The sequence below is a fragment of the Amblyomma mixtum genome, chromosome 1 (assembly GCF_055824585.1).
Source record: "Amblyomma mixtum isolate Tamu chromosome 1, ASM5582458v1, whole genome shotgun sequence".
Taxonomy (NCBI): Eukaryota; Metazoa; Arthropoda; class Arachnida; order Ixodida; family Ixodidae; genus Amblyomma; species Amblyomma mixtum.
The window spans coordinates 72,969,478-72,994,426 of NC_143012.1; the positions used below are offsets into that span (position 1 = coordinate 72,969,478).

The 24,949-nt window shown below is 45.2% G+C and overlaps 1 protein-coding gene across 1 annotated transcript in view; it reads left to right on the top strand.

Annotated features, from left to right (window-relative positions):
• LOC149366776 (uncharacterized) overlaps positions 1–18,923 on the top strand; it is a 51,591-nt gene extending 32,668 nt beyond the window's left edge. The window contains exons 3-5 of the mRNA XM_089571751.1: positions 10,425–10,588; positions 16,210–16,555; positions 18,527–18,923. Of these exons, the coding sequence (XP_089427877.1) occupies positions 10,425–10,588; positions 16,210–16,555; positions 18,527–18,923 (907 nt within the window). The remainder of the gene's footprint in view (positions 1–10,424; positions 10,589–16,209; positions 16,556–18,526) is intronic.
• The last annotated feature ends 6,026 nt before the right edge of the window (positions 18,924–24,949 follow it).

The following is a 24,949-nucleotide window of genomic DNA, read 5'->3' on the forward strand; positions in this document are numbered from 1 at the left end:
CATATTTGGTACCTTGCACTATGTAGTGTTCCTTAAGGGTAACTGAGTGGATTCCACGAGAAGGGAAGCGTAGCAGGGGGCGGCACAAAGTCAGGTGGGCGGATGAGATTAAGGAGTTTGCTGAGATACGGTGGCCGCAAATGGCAAAGGACAGGGTTAATTGGAGAGACATGGGAGAGGCCTCTGCCCCGCAGTGGAAGTAGTCAGGCTGACGATGATGACTATGTGGAAGACGTGGGATGTAAATGGGAAAGCAAATGTTAAAATACAGTGCGACAAATTTGAGCTTACCACGCGTGAATAACGCGCAGAATTGCGGATATTTATCGGATTCTGCATATTAAAATGAGCGCGTTAAGGATCCTGTTGTTCATTAATGCTAGCGGCTTGCGATAGGACGTACGAAATTACTGCCCATTTGTGGTGCCGCTTAATGACACGGGCGTCCGTAAACTCCCACAGCGATCCGAGCCATGTGGCTGGTATTAAAATGCGTCACAAGCGCCGGCCGTTATAAAGCAAAAGCCAGCAATTATAGCAGTCCCTCTGACTCCTGTTCAAAAACTTCTCCGCAACATCGTTGGGTAAAGAGGGCCGGCAACGTTTTGTAGAAGATTCAATTTAAGAGTCCTTTACCATGGTAGTGAAATATGATGCATCCGATATAAGGTGAACCGAATGGCTTACATATTGGATAAAGATCTGGAAGGAAGGGCATTTTAATGATTGCTTGATGTGTCTGGCTAGTAGCTTCTTTGGCAGGCTGCTCTAGTTTGCGCTGCAAGAGAAGCAGCGAAACAAATGTAGTACGCAAAACTCGCGCTCTCACATATGCAGGGGCCGCCGCGGTGGATGAGTGGATATGGCGCTCTGGAGGTGGCCCGAAAGACGCGGGCTCGATCCCGGCCGTGGCGGTCGAATTTCGATGGAAGCGAAATTTCGTGTACTCTGCGATCTCAGTGCACATTAAAGAACCCCAGGCGGACGAAATTTCCGGAGCCATTCACTGCGGCGTCCGTCATAGGCGGAGTTTCTTTGGGACGTTAAGCCGCCATAAAAATACGCAGGGCTAGCTTTAGGCTTCCGCAAGCACCTTGAATTGAAGATGAGACTACAGATGTCTCCAATATTTCAAAATATATGTTCCCAGAACGGGTGCTACTGAGCAAAATTCGCACATCTCTGCGAAAACGTGTCCCTGAAGCGTCGGACTTCAGAAACCTCTTGGGTTGTTTATCTGCTCCTTGCAAACCTGTTTTGACATCAGTAGATTTAGAAATCACACACGGCAAATATCTTGCACCAGTAATTCCAAAGTCATCACATTGCACCCTCCTGTGGAAGAAGGTTTATAATGGGTCGACCAGACTCTACACTGCACCTTTCTCATCAACGAGGAAAAAAAAAACGATCGCGACACACTGGTAGAAAATGGTATGCCCCAGCAGTCGGGGAGAATTTAGCAGCAGGTTCGAAGAATTAGCCGGACATATGGCGTGGTCGTTAATGCGAATGACTCGTTCTAATGGTTCCCACCATTGCTGTCGTCACATGTACAAGAGAATAAAAATGTTCAAGCGAGCATACAAAAACGATGTTACGAGTTCGCCGGATGGAACGCCAGCGATAACAGCGAGAGATGCAAACAGATATAAATCAAGCTGTACGCTCTCCATTAGGTGCGAGTGCGATCCCGAGACTGCATTACGCCTCTGGGAATGATGGGGCCGGTCAATCTCGCTAACGATGCATCTGCGCTCCTCGTTGGAATGCGTCCGCTTTGAAATGCAAAACGGGACGGACCGAGACGAAATGATACGAAGAGAACTGTACGCGGAAACGAATCGTTTTTTTTTCTGCTCGGACACTACTTCCGTTAGTTCGCTATTCTAAGCTGCATCTCTTTCAGTACTTCCTCTTTTTACTACCGTGTTTTCATAGCTACAGCGCTTCTTTTCGTGATGTCTGCGTTCACTGTATTTTTTTTTTGCTTTGCCTGGTAATGGGTGATGCGATCAACGATATCATACCGTGGGTCAGTGTTTTAGCTGGCAAACCATCTCTCTCTTCCTCTGTCTTGCCTTTATATCCACTGCCTAAAACATGGTTGCTAGAGCTAAAAAAGTACAAGCGACAGCGGAACGATGCCGACAGGGCACACGCTATACATCAACTCATGCGCCTTTAATAACGCGCTTTTGTGTCTTTCCTTTCACCCGTCATAGAGATAGCGCGGGAAGTTTGAAGGTTGTAAATCAATAGATCTCAATTACGGTCATGCGCGGATTGCAAAAAATATATATATAAATTATTATATTTCTGGTAAAAAAAAGCTACTAAGCTTAAAAACAGTCCCAAACAGTGCTTAAAGAATAAAAGGTCGAAACATATGCCGGGTGCAGGCACCTAATCTATCCCAAATTCTTAATCGGAAATTGCAATCATGGTAATGCGAAATACTAGCTAGCTGTTTGCGTAGATGCTTTTACGTTTGCTTTTGAGTTGTGTTGCAGCCTGCTTTGTGCAAATGCAATGAGTTGTGACGGTACCGCCCTCCACCTTCCCGCCCATTATCCTCCCGACAGCACCCTGCCGACAGCGCCGCCAACCTCCGCTTCTTAAATTTTTCCGCGTTTTAGCCTCTCGCTTAAGTACTGCGTCACTAGCAAGAGCTTCTACACGCTACTCTTCCACTAAGTTCATGGCATTGCGATTGATGCAGTTCTCCAACACGTCAACACTCTGGGACTATGCCATGTTAGCGCATATGTTTTTTTCCATGCGTCTCAGCTCTCTCTATAGGAGGAGGAGGATGTAGAAGAGGAAAGGCAGGGAGGTTAACCGAAAGAATAATCGGTTTGGTACCCTACACGGGGGGGAAAGGAGTGAGGGGATAAAAAAAAAGAAAGAGAAAGAAGAGTAACCGAAAATTTAAGGCACTCTAAAACGTCACTGTTCGTTAAAGTCACAGCCTATCGTGCAGGCCAGAAGTTCTCAAGAAGCGGAGCAGTGCCTTGCAGGCCTTCTCCGCCGACGACCGCTGCGTCCAGTGGCCGAGAATCTTACAATCTTCATTTCCGTGAAAGGGCGGGGATCTAGGCGCTCCAGCGCACGGCTGAGAGACTGCCTTTCGGTGGTGTAGGCAGGGCAGTCACAAAGAATGTGGGTTATGCTCTCATCATGCCCGCAGATGGAACATGCAGGACTATCAGCCATACCGATTTCCATCAGGCGAGGGAGATGATGAAACATCCCCTCTCTCTCCTGTTGCAAACCATGTCCTCTGCCGCTTCCACTGGGCTGACGTGATGAGCAAACAACAGCCCAGCGAGTAATATGGCGACCCCACGGGGCTTCTTATTGGAAACGTCTGTACGCGCCGTTCCGCCGCTTCGGTTGGTACGTCCTCTGTGCAGCTATCCCTGCCGCATACGCACTTCTGCTGTTTCCATCCACTGTGGCTTCTTCAGCTATTTCGGCCTTTGTTCAAAAAACTCCCCCCCCCACCCCACCCCTCCCCGTAAAGCCTGAAATAAATTTCTTGCTGTTCATCTCGCAGCGCCTGTTGCTCTCGTCGCACTTGTGGTGCGACGCGACCAGTGAATAGCGGTGGCTCGCCTCATAGCACGAACTGCTCCTGGCTTGACCAGCGAATGCTCCTAATTAAGCACCATCTCCTATAGCAAATTAGATGACAAATTTGTTCGCTGAGTTTCCTTAATGCGCTGTTATACTCGCGGTCAACATTCTTTGACTCGGCATCCAAGGCTAGGCAGGAAAGTGAAAGACACGGGCCTTTGTCACCGCGCTGCTGTGCACTGTGCCAAGCAGCGCCCTCACCTGCCTTGACAATTCTTTTCTACCCTGCCGCCTAATCCTATAAATGCGGGGGGTGACTGGCGGAGTCGTTCAAATCTTAAGCGCAAAATAGGGGTGGATTAGACTGCGCGAACCTGTTGGCCTCATCCCATTTTTCATCAGGACCATATTCTGCCGCGGACTGGCACTTGCTTTTCGGTCCTCCAGCCTTGAAGAGACAAAGGCCTGTCACCTTCCCGTTCCTGCCTAGCATTGGCTATAGAGCCAACGAAAACTGGCCGAGAGTATTGTCGCGGAGAGCGCTTTCTCGTTCACTCCCCGTACTGAACGGGCACAAAAGCTTGGGAATAGGAGAGGGTAATATTAGGAGTACGAGAGGGCTTTATTCGTCAGAATCCATTAACATGGCTGTAACTAAAATTGAAGAGGGTTTCGTTCTCTCCATATTGTATATGGCGGCCATGCTGTTAGAATGTTACGACAAGGACAGTTAATGCAGAAGAGCAGACGTGTGTTAGTAACGCGCTTACAAACTGCAGTAAGCAGAGCATAACAAAGTTTCCACCACCGCCACCACCATGCGTACAAGTATTGCTGTCAACCGTATAGATACTTTTCTGCGTCAGATTTGGTGGGCGACAAAAGGCTCCGGCGTGGCAACTGTCTGCTCTCCAGCCGGCATAATGTTCCGAGGTTGGAAACTAAAATGTAAAAATGGGGACTGCTCTCGGCCCAACAGACACTGCAGAAAGGGAGGGGTAGGGGAAAAGCACCCCAATTCCTTTACAGGAGTGTGGAGGGGTTTACGTTTAATCCCATAGACTTTGCCACGACCAAGACATGAACTGGAGGGCGCTGACAAAGTTTACTCCCTACGCTGTGTCCTGGGACGGGGGTTATTATCAGTAACAAGGCAAGAATGTGGTCCAGTTGTTCGTGCAAGGAATCGGGCTAAACCGTTTACAAGACTAAAAACGCAGGTAAAGAACGACTACTAAATTTTCCGGACAACCGAACTATTGCGCTTATGTTGCCGCAATACAATACAACCGCTATATTGTTGCGCGCCATGGCTGCCTGCTTATTACGGCCGCGCAAGTGACGGCTCATGAATATGGTCTATACACAAATGACGCGACAGAATGAATCTGTGGTGCACAAGAGCAGTCATTGGCTTCCGAATGAAAGGACACAGGTTCAGTCTAGCACCGGAAAATGTTAAACAGCGCAGAAAGAATATCTGTCTAGGAGTCTCAGTCTCTATCAGCCTTAATCTACGATGATCTGGCTGTTTTCGTCTATGCTTACAAAATGTTTCGCAGCTTTGCGTGATAGGTTACGTGGACATGATATCTACAGACGCCCAGTGTAAATACTCTGTTTGTGCGCTCTAGTACCTTTAAAAAACGGAATTTTATCTCTTTCATTTAATGCAGGGCCGAAAAAGCGTTTACGGTGCATCAGCGTCGGCAACCGACTCCTGATGGAAGCGATATGAAGCGTCATCAGATTCTTACCATTAATTTTCTGCACCCGTTACATCGCATGGTTTATTTATTTATTTATTTGCTTGCTTAAGTACCGTAAAATACCAGCTAGACTTAACTAGGGGGAAACATGAAAGAAAACAGAGTCATAACTACGAATAAGGTAAGAAATGGGGTTATCAGCTTAAGCCAGAGTTACAAATAACATTGGAAAGTAAGCTCGAATAAAATTATGGTAAATAGGCGAAGAAACAAAATTCCAATTCAGTAACAGAAATGAGATAAAAAGAAGAAAAAAGGAAACAATGGGTTCAAGAAAATAATTTTAAAAAGAAACGCATAGTACATCACATCTTTAGAAAACAAACACTAAACACTGAAATTAGACATCATCAATACAGAGAAATAAGAAAAGTAACTCAGAAACGGAATAACCAAAGAGAACATGTTGCGTAATCACCGTGACATTTCCACCAATACATTTTTAGTGGCAAATCATTGATGAAAAGGTTCTGCAATCACAGACGGCTTGAAATACCGTAAAAACGTATATTCTGTACAATGCATAAATTCAGTTTTGTAACCACCTAACAACTCTGAGCTCACGGTCGGGCCCTAGCGATCTGAAACTTTGGCCATAAAAACCACACCGTTATCACCGTGTCACTTTGGCGTTTAATGGTCAACCTAGTCTCGCGACCACGGCAGGATAACAATGAAGACAAATGAACTTTTCTGCACCAACTGTCTGTGGAAACCTCAGCACCTTCTCAATAATAGGAGCGGTCAATTTACTTAACGACGCACCACATCGGATGGTATAGACGGTCGTTCGTCAAATGTATAAAAAAAAGTCAGCAAAAACACAAGGAATGTAGTAATGTAGAAAATGAATGGTGCAGTCGCCATTAATGATCCTGCGGGTTTTACATCAACGAATCCAGATTTTTTTGTTGTTTTTTTGATAGGAGCGCCCGCAGCCTACCCGCTATTCCGGTTCTTGCGGGTTTCAGTCATCGATAAAAAATAACAAAAAGGTGATGACCAAGGGGGGCTGAATAATTGGCTCCAGTTCCTAATATACGGTTTCATTTGTCGAGCACAGCGATGGTTTTTATTACCCGCAATTTGCCGGCGCAGTCGACTTGTACTTTCGAAACCGCTGCGCTGGTTTTACGCTTTTTCGGTGTTCACGAATGCGCGCCTTTATTCTGTACCCCTACAATGCGTCTGGTTTGCCACACTTATTAGTCTCTCGCTTCTAAGGTTTTCTCGATATTGGTCGCCTGCAACAATTTACTGACGTTCTACTTTTAGTTGTATATTGCTCCGAAGAAACTCTGGCAGAAAAGCTCTGTTCGTCACTTCGAAGATAAGCTTCACCGCTTTGTAAGGTTACATACCTTATTTTTTGGTATTTCACTATTCTATTTTAACTGAATTTCTACCCACGTGCGCACCGAGAATATATTCGTGCGCTTTAGTCAGCAATTAGAGACGTACCGTGTTAATGACGTAGACATTTTCCCTTTCTGCTTTCGTCTTTTAGATTGGAAATTGGAACGTATTTCGAGTCGCGCGTTCATTAACTAGAATCTCTCTTCCAATGAGCTGCATTGCATAGTGCCTAAGAAAAGGGAGAAAAAGAGATGGCGCATGATCTTAGCTGCCGATGTTTGCAATTCCCGCCGCATTTTTTAAATCATTTAAATTCCATCGAACTCAATAAGCGTTATTCTAGAATTATGGTCTTTAAACAAGCCTTTGCAATAAAGAAATTAAGAAATAAAAGTTTGCACTTTTGCCATCGTTGTGTAATATACCGGATGAATTTTTTTAAACATTGACCGATGTTATTTTGAAAACTCAAAAAATAGGACGGTGAAGTCTGTGCACGTGGATTTCGCAGCAAGGTCAACATTAGGTACGTGAGAGCGTTCAGCAAAAAGACCGTTAACGAAAATTAAACAAGTTTTTGTTTTGGGTCTTACGGGGCAACATTATATTACGAAGTTGAAGGTAGTCAGCATGGAACGTGAGCCCAGTTTTTAAATTTGTTTTAGTGCCAGTGTGGTTCGAAAAAATCACAGAGAACGTTCACTACATACGAATCAGTGCAAAATCATAGATTTGTGCTTTCGCGAAAACATAGATTTCTGTTGCTGCCACCGCGGTGGCTCAGTGGTTACGGCGCTCGGCTGCTGACCCGAAAGACGCGGATTTGATCCCGGCCGCGGCAGTCGAATTTCGACGAAGGCGAAATTCTAGAAGCTCGTGTACTGTGCGATGTCAGTGCACGTCAAAGAACCCCAGGTGGTCGAAATTTCCGGAGCCCTCCTCTACGGCGTCCCTCATAGCCTCAGTCGCTTTGAGACCTTAAATCCCTTAAATCTAAACCTAGCTGAAATAAAAACTGGTAATGGCGCAAGAAACGGGGACACAGATGGCACACAAAAGACAGGACTGACGCCACTGACAGGACTGAGTTTTTCTTTCAACATGAACCAACTCGCCCAAACTAGAGTTTTACTAGCTGAAATACTTTCAAGGATGGCAAACACCCCACAACCATTAGCAAATAAACACCTCAGTGTAATCACAAATCCCGTCAGGGCGTCAACTCGGTCCATAGTGCCACCACTGAACCTGAGTACTGCATATGAGGTGTCGTTGTGGAAATGTGCATTACATGGGAGGTATCCTTTGGTGCGCCCTGCGAGACGACTCGTTGAAAGTTTGGGGTTCACGCGTGGTGTCACTTCTAGAGAACCTCTGGCTGAGATGCTCGTTGGAAAAGGGGCCTGATGACGCTTTGCACTGATTTTAGCGAGTATTTACGTACAAAATCGTCACTCATCAGCTCGATCTCATGTGACGACCGTGTAGCAAGAGCTTTACGAAAAGACTCCCTGCCAACACTCGCTGTGCATGAAAATACGTGACCCAAAGGCTGTTACACTCTAAACAGGAAGGAATAAAAGAAAGTGAGTTATTCTCTAGCGTACTCTCTTATATAAAAAGAAGTGCGCTAAAACACGACTTACATGCTTTTTACTCCCGCATAGGCGTATTCATGTTTATTGTGTACGCATGTTTTCTGACTTCCGAACCCAAAGCAAAGCAAAACTTTTAAGTAACTCCGAAAGAGCAAGGCAATCGCGCGTCTCATATAAGGCCAGAAAAGCAGCAGTAATGCGTGCCAGAATTCCGTGAATGACGCAATATTTATTTTTTATGCTTGCCTGGCTGCTTCTAAAGAAAGAATTAAGCTTAGAAAAACCGCCATTTTTGCTTTGGAAACAATGTTTGCCTCGAGGAATCCGAGGGAGTGGAAGCTGTGCAGAAATTTCCCGTACCCGCATACCGCTTGGTTTCGAAACCCGGGCGGTTTCGGGTCTGCTGAACAGCAAAAATGTACGATAGTCACTTAGTAACGTTGTGGGCGGTTTCCGCATTGGAGATTGAAAGAAAACAAAAAAATATTCTCTTATCCTATCTACCCTGTGCCCTTATAATGTCCCGCCTTATCTTGTTGAGCGCCGCCGCGGTGGCTCAGTGGTTATGGTGCTCGGCTGCTGACCCGAAAGACGCGGGTTCCATCCCGGCCGCGGCGGTTGAATTTCTTTGAAGGAGAAATTCTAGAGCCCCGTGTACCGTGCGATGTCAGTGCACGTTGAAGAACCCCAGGTGGTCGAAATTTCCCGAGCCCTCCACTACGGCGTCTCTCACAGCCTCAGTCGCTTTGGGGCGTTAAACCCCATAAACCAAACCAAACCAAACCAAACCTTATCTTGTTGAGCGATTAACCGTCTGTGCAGGTTTGCTGGGATCACTGCAGACATTGAACCGGGAAGTAAAAGGTCGTAGGGAATATTACAGCGGTAGTAGAATTTATGCAATCTTGATAGTAGGTGCTTTTTTTCTTTACAATCAAAAGCGGGGGGGGGGGGGGGGGGGGGGGGGGGGGCGGGGGGGGGGGGGAGTACACAAGTTGGTGGCAACACAATGGCTGTCAGCGTTTTGTCCAGGGTGAGAGCAAATACTCCATCCTGTTCAGCCTACAGTGACATATTGGCGTATACCTGTATAACGCACTAAAATTAATGAATTACCGAGGCATGATAAGACAGTAGCAGTTGTTGACGACTGCATCACCGATTCGTGCAATTAATTTGGGATAAAGTTTACGCTGTATGTTTAGGAGCCCCTGTTCGTTTTAGGTGTTGTATTGGATAGAAAAAAACTTTCTGTCTTCATGTCAAATTTAAAGAAGCTCTCTTGCAGTCTGTTTTGCTCTGCATGCTTTAGAAATATAGGCTCTGGTGTTCACTTTTCAAGCGATGTTGTTGAAAGGATTTGTAGCAGAATCCTGAAACTGGCTTATTCACTTTTTATGTCAACCAGGCTTCTATATTATTAGTTTCGTTTGATTAGCTTGTTCTTTACGAGGCAATACAAGTATATATTTACAGACAAGCGTAAGAACGTTTGAAAACTGTAGACTGTGAGCCTTTGCAGGTGAAACTGTCAGCAATATTTTCCTGCTATCCGCCGCCACTGAACTCTTGCAGATGAAAATTAAGGTGCTAAGAACAAAGTCGCCATTCTCCCGTGATGATTTGTAGAAAAAAGAAACTTTTAATACGGCAAGAAAATACCTGGATGTAAAATTATTTACATTCTCCTAGGTAGAAGAAACAGACCTTCTCCCAGTAAGAAGAAAAAGACCTCGATTTTTGTTCCTTCTGTGTGAATTACAAAGTGTCTTCGGGAAACAATAAAAGCAGGCGTTGCGAGGTTCCCGATATTCCTGATGTGAAGATTTAGGGTTAGTTTGCAAGAGCACGGCATGATGGAGAGATGGCAACGACAGAAAAAGCAAAATACACTCCAGTCAGCGTAGCTGTGCCACTTTTCCATAATTTATGGTTGGCTCATTTGTTATTCGCGCGATAAAATAATGCAGAACAAAAAGCACTTGTTATCGCAGCGATGTCACCATCTTTGCGCGCGGGTGCCGGAACGTGTTTCTCCCATAACGAGGGTGATAACAGACCACAACCATTTATTTTTGTTTTTTTTTTCAAACTCATCACTCCCACCGTGTTGTCACTGCAGACAACAAGCGGCAAGCCACGGGAAGGCAGCCTCGCTGGCTCTCGACCGAACGAGATCAGCCGAGGCCGCATTGCGTCGAAAGCAGGCGCACCAGAGGAGGCTGCAGACGATACACAAGTCTGCCATGGCGCCTGCGATGACGTCAGAGAGCAGCGTGTGCCAAGGTAAATCGATAACGACCCGATCTGGCTTAGATTCTGGGTGGTAATCCAGGGTAACGGATTAATGGTAATGGAGTGGATTCCAAGAGAAGGCAAATGTAGCAGGGGACGACAGAAAGTTAGATGGGCGGATGAGATTAAGAAGTTTGCGGGGATACAGTGGCCGCAACTGGCAAAGGACAGGGTTAATTGGGGAGACATGGGAGAGGCCTTTGCCCTGCAGTGGGTGTAGTCAGGCTGACGATGATGATGATAATCCAGCCTCGGTATACAGACAGAAACGTTTCAATGAGCCGGTGATCCTAACGTATACGTATTATGTAAGCATGCTGAAAACACGTTCAGTTCGCCACAGATTGCCTGACACCTTGGCTCTCACGATTAGCCTGTACAATCACTATCATCATCAGCCAGACCATGCTCACTGCAGAGCAAAGGCATTTCCCATGTCTCTCCAATTAACCCTCTCCTGTGCCAGCTACGACAACCCAGCTATCCCCGTAATTTTTCCTATCTCATTAGCCCACCTAACTTTCTACCGCCCCCTGATACGTTTGCCTTCTCTTGGAGTCCAGTGCAATAGCACCGATCAACAGAGAGCCAATTTTTACTTGTGACTACGTTTGTGAATGCAGTCATTGCGGTTTTATGTTGTTGTTCAACTAAGCGGTTTCAATATTATAGCCAACGTTCACGATATACGGGCGCCTTGTCTCCTGCCAAAGAAAGGGCCGATACCATCGCTCTTCTTCGCGAGTCCAGTACACACCCCTAGGGACCTACGTGTACCCGACAGATATCTCCATTTTCCAGCCATTTTTTGCCTTCACAGAAAGTAAAGATAAAGCTAAATCAAGGTCGTGGCTGGACTCTGCCGGAAACCGGAAGTGTTGTATGAAGACGAAAAAGTAAAGATTCAGCTGGAGGGTATTGTTAAGGTGAAAAAAAAAACGTGAGAAGAAGCGAGGCATTATAGGATACCGGCATATATCTCTCTCCACCACACCCCAGAATCAATATGTGGGACCAAGGGCACGCGGCCCCCTGGTTGCTTTAATATCGGGGCCGACCTCGAGCTGAAGCCGTTTTTCACTCAGCGAGGTGACCAACTCTTCCGCGTCTTAGGCTTGGAGGACACGTCTTCCTTCTTTTCTTTGCTTCTTTCCTTCCTTCCTTCGAGCCAGACGAATGGTCCTGGCCCTGGAACAGTCACGCCCTGTTCTCTTTTTTATATTTTTTTTCCTCTTCACGCCATCAAACTGTACTATAAGTCGCCCTTCATTTTCAATTTAACGCTTTCCGGTGGATGTGTTTCAGTTAGATGCTTACTTGCACGCTTCATGCAGCTGAGATCACTTTTTGGTGTGTGAGAAGTTGAAAAGAATGCGGAAATAAGGACATCATTGCACGCATAAGTCAGAGCGAAGAGTTAGGGGCGTACTGTTCACCTCTTTAAGTCCTCCTCTGCATGGTGCATGGTAGCCCTGCGTGATTCATCATCATCATCATCATAATCATCCTCCTCCTCGGCCGGACTACAGTCCAGAAGAGAGAAATTTTATTCTACTGGTTAACTGCTTCGGCTATTGTACAATTGCATCGATTTATTTCCATTTTCATTCTTTTATATAACTACGATCATCAAGGCCTGAAGCAAACAGAGATAGTATTTACAGTATTGAGGTTAGATTAGAGCAACATCAAAAAGAAATTGAGTACAAGGGGATTAATTTCCTCGGTATAGATTGGGAGCTAATACAGTACCGAAATGACGCAATGACTGACCGAAATTGATGGCACGAAAATGCGAAGATATTTTCTCCTGTTCCGTTTATAGGAGACTAAGAGGAATGAAGCAACAATGAAAGTTTTTGTCCAAATTGATTTAACATAATTCCAGCCTTCAGCAGGTTCTTTTCTCGCGATGAGAGGCATGTAGGTATACGAATCAGGTGAATGCGAAAACTGAGGCAGGTATGGAAGGTTTTACGAATTGACGAGGGACAATGAATGAATCAGCTATGAGTTAATGAGTATACCTTAAAGACCATTAAAATGCCAGACATTTTAAAGGGCGTGAGAGGTTTTTTTGGCTAGGAGAGGGGGCTTAGGAGAAGGTACGAATAAAAGTCACTTGTGCTCGAGGTGGGGTGGAGAACTCACTGAGGAGGAGAACTTACTGAGTAGGAGAACTGGCGGGGGGGACTTTGCTTTCAATATTACCTCTTCATCCAGAAGAAGCACACTATTTTATATTCGAAGTCTAAAGCATTTTACCCGAAGGTTACTTTCAAAGCTAGTTTTGAGCTCTTGCTGGGCTTTCATTATTCTTTACTCACCATGGAACCCATGCATTCATCTTTACATTTACTGGGGCTGCTGGGTCTTTCTCGTCTTTAGGATTGTTTTTTGAAACGGCAGAAAATAATGATTCTAGTTTTCATCCGAAAGCTTCCATACCTCAGCAATGACGTTGCTGTGTTGCCTTTGTCGACCAATATCAGATATCCAATAAAAGGTGGTCGACATCGAATCACCCTCCATTGTGTTCTGAAAACTCGAATTCGTTTTTCAGAATTGCGCTTCGGAAGTTTCTATGCGGAAATTCTTCTCGAGTTCTATTGTAAGCTATTCTTGTATTGTTCAAGCTCGGGTTGTGTTTTGCTGGTTCATATAGCCACAGATTTATTTTCAACATCGTTCACTTTGTTCTTTCTTCGTGGTGTGGTTTTTAAAGCTATTATGCCAACGTTACTGCTAGGAACAGATTCTTAACCTTAGTTCAAGACGTGCATCTGCTGTTAGTTTTAGGAAAAGAGAAAAAAAAATGTTTCATATGTCTTGGACAGGATGTTGTCAGCGCCTAATGTGCATGCCCAAGCACTGACGCAGTGCACCAGCGACACCCTTTAAAAGGTGAGCACTGAATCGGCTGGGTGTTTTCTTGTGGGGCGATTACTTTTTCCATCATCAGATTAATGAGCGCCACAAAAATTATACAAGAAAATCTCATGCCACTTTTTCGTAATACTTGGTTACTTTAGGCAGGCACACCTGAGCGGCAAGTTTTGGGTGACGAACTGTGCCGTTAAAGTATTCGTGAAAACAAAATGAGTGGGTGACATTAGTGTAGAATTTCGAGATACATAATCTAGAAGCGTCTTGCACATTATGCATTTTTTAAATATCATATTTAAAGTTGTTTTAACGCTGCATGAAACTAGAGAACAGCGGAAGATAGTTTGCAGTGCAGAATATCTCAAAGCCTACCTTTAATTTTATAGAGAAACTACCCATCTCTTGTCTTCACTGAAACAGTAAAATCCATCACGAGATATCAGGTAACATGGACAAAGGGTTAAGGAAAAGGTAAAGTCCACAGTGCTCACTAACGGTACTTCATAGGAGATTTTAATACCCTGTTCGCCGCTTCTCTGTCTTCATGAACGGCTTTGCTGGAACCTAGGATATAGAATTTCCTAGGCTTCTAGCGTATCGATGTAGTTTTAGGAACTAATGGCTTTTATGCTCGCTTTAGTCTCGGCTGAGAGCGGCTGTATGTGTTAATTATATCACTGAAAAAGGGGATCGTTATCATGGCGTCGCTGCAAATAAAGTAGCTGGAAAAGTAATGTGGCCGGTTGCCCCCACAAAAGGAGGTTATCTTTACTTGAACGTAACCTTATCGAGAACTGAGCACGATTGCTGAAGTTCTGAAGTGGTGGAAAGAGGTGAAAAGGTTTTATTCGACTGCGCTGAGCGTCGAATGAAACGTCAAAAGGCGCAGATACTGAAAACTTGTAAGGTGGTTTTACACGCAGTGAGGAGAGCGCAAGACATCTGTTGCGTTCGGAATTGCGATACCAGTCACCCGCTGGCTACAACTGGAATTCATTAGTATTTGTATACTATGGCAAAAGTGAAGGCAGTCAGAGTCGTTGTGAAAAGTAGAGTCCGGTGCATTAACTTCTACGTCATGTGGTGGGGCTCTTCAAGGGTCTGTGGGTGGCCTAACTTTTAAACCGGTGAAATACACTTCCTCTCATTTTCAGGAGGTTCGCAGCGTAGACAATAATCGATCAACACGTCATGACTCAAAATCAAATCTCTTGGCCTCTGGACTTGTTACAAAAGCTGTACGTCGCGATGCGCGGGATCATAAGAAGAAGCGTTACTCTTGCAGCGCAAAATTTTGCATTTTCACTGCATCAGACATAGCGACCAAAGCGTTCTGCACTAAACAGAAGTTATTACGCCTTTTGCGCATGCTTCGGCGGCTGGCAGCCTTGTAAGCTGAAGCTGTCTATAAAAATTTCTTAAACGAAGGCAACCAACGTGAATGACGTTTTCACGTGAACAGCCATGCGCACTGCACGATAGACTACTGCTCACCTATCGAAATCATACCGTAAAGTTGCGTAATAATCGACAGCAGGCATTCTCGTCTAGTTTTTTTACTGCCACATTTGAATGTGTACGCCGGTACGACGTCGACTGGTTCTGCAGTGAAAAAAAGGAGGAATATTAACGAAAGTGGGAATCCTCTGTTTTTGTGCTGTTTTCCTAGCCTGAACTGAATTCATTTCTTTAAGATCGACAAGGTACGTCTTGACAGAGAATCTGACCAATTGCAGAGTAAAATTGGTCCAGGTTGACAAAGTGACCGCCGGTGATGTTGAGCGAGTCATACTGAGAGACCAGAGCGGGTACAGGACGCAGGTAGGACCCATGACATGACATAGTCTCATGTTACGTCATTTGTGCACGCTGCATTTTCGTCACGATCCCGCAGCAAATCCACAAGTGGATATTTTTATCTACAGGTTGTAGACTGTAATCTGTAGTTACGTTAGCTGGACTGAAGCTTCAGTGGCAATGCTACACAAAGTTTAGTTTACTTACGCCCCGTCAAACATGACAGTAACCATTTGACATAATATCCGCATGCTTCGTCTGATATAGCCTTCAGTTTAGGACCATTTCTCTGTTTAACAAAAAAAAAAACGAGTGTTTGATTCCCTTTCACTGTCCATCTGGGGCAGCAACACAGGCGTTCTTCTCGTTGCATCGGTTTCTAATTATAATTAAACCGAGTAGACTAGATCCCAGATTACTGTAGTTGTGTCCATTTGCCTTTACTATTTCTTTTCCCCTTATATTCAGGCGAATTTGTTTATTAACATGCCATTTTTCAGGTCTGCTATCACGCGAGTGTTTGTTGTATTTTTCATATTGCAAAAAGACTGTATTTGCAGCATTATTCACTTCCTGCTCAAGAAACTGCATATGCCGTAAATTGTTCACTTCTACACATTCCACATTTCATGCATAACTGCTGCACAAACTGCCATGTAAAGGGGGTGGGGACCTAGTCAAGCTTGCCTCAGAGCAGCTTTTTGTCCCCACTCCCTGCATTTTTATTTGTACTATAAATGCAAAATCAAGATTGATTGATTGATTGATTGAATGATTTATTTATTTATTGATTGATTGCTTGAATGATTTATTTATTTATTGATTGATTGCTTGATTGATTGAAAATAACTTTTTAACATTGCATGTCAGACGTACCCTTTATGCATCCAAAACCGATTTAACCCGGCTTTTTATCCCGATGTTCGCAGGTCCCCCATTCTGCCCCTATGTGAGCGCCGAGCAGCTGCGTCTCCAAGAGCGCATGCGCAGAAGACGCTGCTTTGCCGACCAGGAACTGATACAGGCCCTGGCGGCTCTTGCCCAGCAACAACAGCACCAGCAGGGCTTGCCGTTCCTTCCTCCAGCGCCACTGACGACAGCAGTGCCCCCTGGATTGCACGTACTACCTGCTCCGCCTGGGCATACGCCGGAAGAAGCCCTGCTGAGGCATCACTTCCGGTTGCTCAGCTTTGCGCGCCACCCGGCGGCTGTGCCTGGAACCTTCCGAAGCGGGATTTCGACAATCGAACCAGTGCCTTCTTTTGGAAGTAGTAGGTGAGGCTCCTTTATTGCCGCAAGTTGCTTGCAAAGACGCTGCCAGGCGCACTTTAACCTTATTAGTACCATCGCCACAACAGGGGCTCAATTCTAAATGTACTTGATGGTGCCTGTAACTGGTTTATTATGAAGCAGCCCAGTATGACCGGTATCTGCAGAGTAGTCAAAGAAACGCTACTATGAGTGAGCAATTCGATGCTGACTCTCGAAGGCATTCCGGGTAATGTGGTTGTCTGTTACATACCGGCGACGTCATATAATGCTGCTGAAGCAAAACCAGGTTGAGCAAAGGAACATGAATGCATCAATCAATCAATCAATCAATCAATCAATCAATCAATCAATCGACCAATCAATCAATAAAGCAACCAGTCAAATTAACGAATCAGTCAGTCAATTTCGATTGACCATTCGCCCGTACTTAATAACAAATGCAGCACAAAAAGTCGGATACAAGAGCAGTCGGATACAACTCAAGAAAGAAGCGGCCTTTCCCCGTCAAAGAACACCCTTCCAGCCAATGGCGTCGGCCGTTTCTCGTTACCCTGCTAGGGTGACTATGCAGGGAGTGGCAGATGAAAGGGGATAATCTCTTACATCTATGATCGCCAATAGACTGCTCTCTCCATTGTAACACCGTTCCGTGCACTGTTACGCTAGCAGGGTCGAGAATCGGCCGACGCCATTGGTTGAACGGGGGTCCTTTGATGGGGAAAAGCCGCTGCCTTTTTAAGCTGTATCCGACTATAGTCATACTGAGATGGATGGTTAAACTGTACTACGTAGCGTACAGCATATTTTGGACGGTATTTCCCAGTGAAGGAGAAACCAGCTGCACGAAGATTATCATTAACTTGAAGCTGCGTTTCGGCCGATTCAAGTCTGAAAAATTTCATTTTGGGTTCATCTACATCAGGCCGCATTTTGCAATCACGCAGACGGACGCATTACAGTGAAAAGCGTTCAGAAAAAGTAGGTCCATTATTCTTTTCCAACAATAACTAAATACTGTGCGCGTGCGCAAGTCATTTGCATAATTGTCAAATATGCGCAGTCACTGCCCTCAAGTATTTCTAAATCTACGAAGCAGAGACTCATCTGAATTTCTGATAAGCCCAGCTAGAGATAAAAATATATTCACTCGAGCGCTTCAGATTCGCTATGCGTAGAAGCGATTTTTTTTTTTGTCTTTTGTACAACGGAACTGTGTATGCTTCAATTGTCACATGCCATTTTAAACGTTTGAATGTAAAGAATGTACATTGTGTTACATCTTTGTGCCCGTAAGTCAATTTTCTTTCTTGAACACGAGAGCAGTGCGAGATTTTCTACCAAAAAAACCATCAACTGTCTCTTTTCAAGGCACCCAAAGCCGCCGCGGTGGCTCAGTGGCTATGGTGCTCGGCTGCTGGCCCGAAAGACGCGGGTTCGATCCCGGCCGCGGCGGCTGAATTTCTTTGGAGTCGAAATTCGAGGCCCGTGTACTGTGCGATGTCAGTGCACGTTAAAGAACCCCAGGTGGTCGAAATTTCCGGAGCCCTCCACTACGGCGTCCCTCATAGCCTGAGTCGGTTTGGGACGTTAAACCCCATAAACCAACCAACCATCAAGGCACCCAAAAAGCATTCAGGAGAACAGTAACCTGCTCTGCAATTTCGGACTGTGCCGTTCAGTGCCCCTTAATCTACTTGATAGTTTGAAAAACCAACGCCAATTGCCATCTCTTCGTTTTTTTAATGTCCATCGCGTCGCTGTTTCCGCGGTTTGCTTCTTGTCACACGCAATGAAAAGTGAAATCCTGTTGCTGTGCAATAGCCTTATACTTGTATTTTGTCTTCTTTTTCCATTCCCTCTTTGGATTCCTTTTCGGCTGACGCCGAATGCTTGTTGGCAACAAAAATGAACCTCTATAAAAAGTTCGACAACCCAGCATCCCACGTACCCGATCATGGACTGCGACGAATCCAGATTCGCTGTGTCTTCAAGCAACAACTCGACGTCACCGGCATCGTTCCTGGCACTTCCGGGGCCGGCAATGAACACGAGAAGACCGGAAATGTCGACCACTTCCGCAGCGTGCAGTCCAAGTGGCGCCATCTACATGGAAGCCACAGTAAGAAGGGGTGCCCCTCTACCTTTGACCGCTTCGCCACCAACGACATTACTTCGACTATCGACTTCGTCACCCCACACGGAAGCAACGCGATTCCATCAGGAAGGAACGGAACTGACGTCATCACCATTGTCTCCTCTTCCGGTGGGGACGACGCGACCGGAAGTGAGCCTTTCGCCCTCTACCACGACGAGCAGGGACAAAAAGGCACGCCTCTCTTTCTCGGTGGACGCCATCATGGGGATCAAGTGAGGAAGAGACCTCTGTGTGTGAATGCGGTGTTCTTTTTTTTTTGTGGGTGTGAAGCCTTGACAAAGTGCTTCTGAAACGCGGGTGTCGGGTTGCTGATACCAGCTGGGAGTGTGCGATGCGTTTGCAATGGACAATATATGACTTTGTGGAGAAAGTGACACCAGTAGTATTGTAACAGCAGTGATTATGGAAACTTCAATCTGACAGCCGGCGTAAATAGCTACATCTGCTCCAAAGAACACTCCACTGCCAGTGATTTGCATGTTTTTGTATTTTTGGTGTGGGGAGTACCGCTGTCGACGATTACTGGGGAAGGTGAAAGAGCCCAACGGCACACTGACAAATTAGACACGGTAAGTTGTTGGTCAAGTTGGTTCCTATATTCCAAGAGTACATTGCAACGAACGGGGCAAGAAGAAGGACACAGGCAGGGACATAACACAGCGCGGTGTTCTGTCTCTGCCTGTGTCCTTCTTCTTGTCCCGTTCGATGCGCTGTAGTCATGGAACATTGAAAAAGCAACTAACAAAAGTGGAAACAAAGTGCTCTGTTGCGTCTCTTTTCCCTTTCTTTCTCTCTGAGCCGCTGTTCAGTTTCACCACCATGTTGCTATTAAACACAAAAAGAGTCAAAAGGGGGTAAAGCTTACTCTATTTTTCTCCCATATAAAGTGTGCGCCTGTTTAGAGTGTAGATTAACAGACCCAGCAGTCCTTGTTGCTAAGCAGTATTGGTGGCTCTTTTTTGTGGGTAGAAGTACAAGGAATCCAAAACATTTTTCGGGCTGTTCTTGCTGGCAACGTGCGATGATAGCTGACACGGAAAAGTCCATGTTGTAATAAAACACGTACAACACAATGAATTTTCTTGAGAGAGCTTCCGTCTCCGAATTGCCGCAAATGCCCCGACAAATAATGCACAAATGAAGTTGTACGCAGGGGTATTCAAAGTCTAAACTGCGCTTCCACTGTCTCGAGCCAAACAAGCAATCGCAGTTCCAGGAGCGGATGTTTTGAGCTGTTCAAGTAAGTATCTGATTCACCGCTATTAATGGACTTCATAAGGTACGTTGTGCATGGTACTCTATATTGGACTTGCATTAGAGTATATAATCACTCCAAATGACGAAGTGTGCAGGCTGTTTCCTCAAAACTGCTTCCGATTTAAGTCACCACGATGCTTTCTTAACTGGCACTCTCCTGCGTATTAATTGTAGCCCGAGTTGACTTTCTGGCATTGGATTTTGGCTTTAAAACTTTAGAAATATTTAAAGCACCTGTTATTAACATTGGAGCTTCTACGCTTATGAGCTCGTACATGTCCTCTATGCCCTTTAAACTCCCACACCCAGCTTTTCGAATAACAAAAATATTCCTTCTCTGTACACATGGCTTAATTTCTGGAAGGCAAGAATTAAAACTGAAACAGTGCAAGCATCTAACATAATTACTACGAGCGAATAGTCCACCCACTGTCGTAATTCTATAAAACTGCCTTTTCGCATAAAAAATTAATTTGATTACATTTACAGCGCACTCCATGAAATTCATTCGTGTGCTATGTAATTAGGACATTCAGACGTGGTCAGCATAAATTTATTCTGGGCTGCGTGGCAAGGTGACGTTGTTCTGGGAGAAATCGTGTTTCACAACCTTTTTACTATACACACACACACACACACACACACACGCACGTGCACACACACACACACACACACATGTATATATATATGTATATATATATATATATATAGGTTGCGAGAGCATGAAGTACGAGTATGTAGCTAAGTATACGCTTCATTAAAGGAAACATATTTATTCGACTCGACGTTTCGATCGAGAGTCGAATAAATATGCTTCCTTTGCCGAAGTGTATAGTTCGGTATATGTACACACACACACACACACACACACACACACACACACACACACACACACACACACACACACACACACACACACGCACGCACACACAGTGGCTGTTATGTCCTCTCTCTACACGAAGCGCTATGCAACATACCTGTTCTTCTCGTCGTTTAGAAAAAAAAGTGAACAAAAAGTGCACGCACATTTCCAGTAGTGGCATTTTATTTTCTGCAATAGTGGGCGACTAAAGAGAGGAAACAAGAAAAAAATAAGAAGGGTGCATTTTTGTAGTGGCTTGCCGGCTCTTGCAAATAAGAAAAGAAGAAAAGAAATAGTGTGTACCGGTCTTCGACAGTGAGCTTACGCTAAGACAATAAATTATGATTTCGGTCTACGTTTGGGGGATACTCAAGCTGTCCACATGACGGGCCCGATGAAAAAATAGCTTTTCTTCGCACGAAGTGCTAACGCTGCCCTAACAGCCAGGTGAGTTCCAGGCGTTCCGGATGAGTTGTCACGAGATTCGGCGGAAGGAGCCAGTGAAGCGAACGAACTTGGATTCGAAAAAGGTTGGTGCTTGGCTACCGGCCATAAAAACTTTTGCACTTGTATTTAAGAAGCTCAGATTGTTAGCCAGGTAGACGGTTCTCGGTTCGGTCCTCTTTTCTTTCAACTTACAAAAAGGAAATAGAAACAACGATCACGGGGCGCTCTTCTTATTCTCAACAGAGGCGCCTTGTCTGGATCAATGCAACTGTAACATTTCCATTTTTTGTTTGCATTATGCAGCTGCTTTTCACCCTGTAGTTTAATGTTGGACCTAACCCTTTACGTCAGTTTCAGCGTGGCTGACGTCATCGAAGCGGTTTTTCTTCACTACAGCGTCAGTACTACACGCAAGCGTTTCTTCCCTTCAGAAAGAAAGCAAAATAATACAGTTGCTGAGGCGTATGATTTAGGAGTGCATTTTGCAAGTGAAGCAGTAAAAAGCGGGCATGGGGTCATTGCTTCGTAGATGTATAAACGCTGGAATATCTGCGCTTTTTAGTATCAAAGCATTCAGAAAGGTGCCACTATACCAGCTATACCTACATATATGAAATCTGTGTGCGCTATTTCGTGGACGCTCACACTGCCTGTCTCACGCTTTGCTTAAGAAAGCGGGTTCGTGGTTCGAAACTAGTTCAGCAGGAGACAATCCGGATCATTCCGGACATTTTTTTATCGAAACCACCAATTATATATTACGCTCAGAGCGTTTATTCGATGCAGCTACCTGATGCAGCTGCGTGATTGCAGGTAAAAAAAAAGTGGCTGTGGCTCAACTAAGCTCAGCCAGGATAACAGAAAAAGAGCTCTGTAAAATAAGGTTAGACACTGTTTAATTTTGGTTCATCTTTATTTTTTGAAGAACTCAGGGCGAACAAATTATTTCAGAGAAAGCAAATCACGTGATGCATCACGTTCCACAAGTGCAAGAGCGAGCGTCCAGAGCGGTGGAAGTGACTGCCAAGCGCAAGAGCGAATCACGTGACCAATCACGTGACACAGCTGGCGAGGAGGAGCGGCCGAGCAGCAGCCAGAGCAGCGGTGGACGTGACTGCCGAGCGCGCAGATATGGCGTCGAAGAAAAAGAAGATCGAGGCACCATCCGTGCGCGATTTTGCACATGCGGGCTCCTCCCGTTAGAGGTCAAATCAAAGAGCCAGTTCACCTTCAAGCTCAACATGGGAGTAGCAGAGCATTTTGCCCTAAAACAGCTCACGATTTGCTTGAACGTTGTCGACACTCAACCAGACAGGCCATATCTGCGCTCTTCTTAGGAATCAAAAGCAGCGGGTCTTTATGGGTGTGCAGTTCTCCAGACTCATTTCACGTTGGACACAAACACTGACACCAGACGCAGCCATTCAGATATTCCTTATTTTTTGGCAGCGAGCGAAGAAATCTTTGCCTTCATTTGCACGGATGCAACACCACACTCGAAGATGTTTGCAATCCACGGAATGACTTTCAGGAAGGGCTGCTGAAGCGAATGAAACTGCTTATTTGCTATCTAGAACCCCTTAAGTATGAATCACCGATTGCTCCTGTGCGATATTCTTGAGCCCGTCCTAGTCGTGAAACTTGGGAAAAAAATTCAGGGGCACTTTGACTGCCTAAAGTGGGTAGAGGCGGAAGCGTTTTCCGCACCACCTTCGCTGTTTCTGTGGCACTGGTGGCGTCACATATATTTGAGTACTAATTACTAAGTGATGGCAAATCACTAATTAATTTTTAATTGCTGATTAATGCCTGAATACTAATTAACTGCTAATTAATGACGCTTAAGCTTCGCCTTTAGGAGTGGAACGCGACAGCGTGTTGTAGCGCTGCCAGGGAGTCCACGGAACACCACCACCCGTTCGGCGCGATGCCTTGCCTTTGAGGAAAGGAAATGGCGCAGTAATTCTCTGTCATCTCGGTGGACACCTGAACCGCACCGTAGAGGAAGGGAGGTGGGAGTGAAAGAAGATAGATAAAGAGGAGCCGTAATGAAGAAAATGAAAATGGTATTTGAGGAAAGGAAATTACGCAGTAACTGTCTCACATATCTCGGTGGACACCCGTCAAAATTCAGGGGGGCACTTTTTTTACCTAAAGTGTGGTCACTGATGTGTGGTTAAGATGTTAAGCTTCGCCCCTAAGAGTGGAACGCGACAGCGTCTTGCAACGCTGCTAAGGAGCCCATAGAACGCTATCACCCATTCGGTTCTACACCTCGCTCGTCGGTAAATTGGTTTTTGAGGAAAGGAGATGTATCTCTCTCTCATTTGTCGGGGCACACCTAAACCTCGCCGGAAGGGAATGGAGGAGGATGAGAGTGAGTGAAGACCGTATTCACTAGACGCGCCTTTGTTCATTCCAAACCATCGAGCTGGCATGGCGGAGTGGATAGCGTGCTCGTCTCTCACGCCGAAGACCGGGGTTCGATTCCTGAGCTCGACCGATTTCTTAATCGCTTTTATTTATTTATATGGCCTGACTAATAAAGCTAATTGGGTTATTAAGCAATTAACTAAGCTCAGTCTCACTTACTTGGAGCATCACTATACGATCCCTTCAATTGGTTGTATGGTTACTAGCCAAAGTGCAATTGGCCCCGTTTGAAACTCGCGCACTGTGACGTCACGACCGTTTCACCAATTGAAAAGCGTGACATTTTCTGTCGACAACTGCTGCTCACAACGATGAGACATTAAAGGCTTCCGCCTTAAAACCCACCTAGGCGCAAATGATTTCACGACACAAAAAGAGACGAGGAGACAACGGACAGGCGCCTGTCCGTTGTCTCCTCGTCTCTTTTTGTGTCCTTGTGAAATTACTTGCGCCTAGGTGGGTTTTTTCCCAAGTTTCAATATGAAAAACCAACTAGCCCGTCAACATGCCTTATCGTCCTAGTCGACCACGTGTGACTTTACTCTATGGCAGGACAAACGAAATGGTCCACCAAACCACGCCAACGATCACTCGGCTTCTTTCGGATCATTCATTAATAATTCCTCGATTTTTTATTACCGTTCACTCCTATTCGACCATAAGTACAGTATTTTTTGCAATGCGACTTTACATTAAACGCGTTTTGGAAAGTTCAATTTTTCCAACAATTTTATGCTCGTTACAAACGTGCTCAGAAAGCCCTTCGGCGATACACTGACAGAAAATGTGTATGTGGAACGTATATTAGTACACTATTGGAACGCCGTTTTGTAAACGGTCACACTACTTGCTAATTTTGATGTTGCGCGAGTCATGCTGAGAGAACAGAGCGGGTACAGGACGCAGGTAGGACTCATGACATGGCATTGTTAGTCTCATGTTATGTCCTTTGTCCGCACTGTTTTTTCATCACGATCCCGCAGCAACTCCACAAGTAGTTATTTTTATCTACAGGTTCTTGACTGTATTCTGTACTTACGTTAGCTGAACTGAAGCTTCAGTGGCAATGCTACGCAAAGTTTAGTTTACTTACGCCCCGTCAAACATGACACTTGCCATTTTACATAACATCCGCATGCTTCGTCTGATATAGCCTTCAGTTTAGGACCATATCTCTGTTTAACAAAAAAAAAAAAAACGAGCATTTGATTCCCTTTCACTGTCCATCTGGGGCAGCAACACA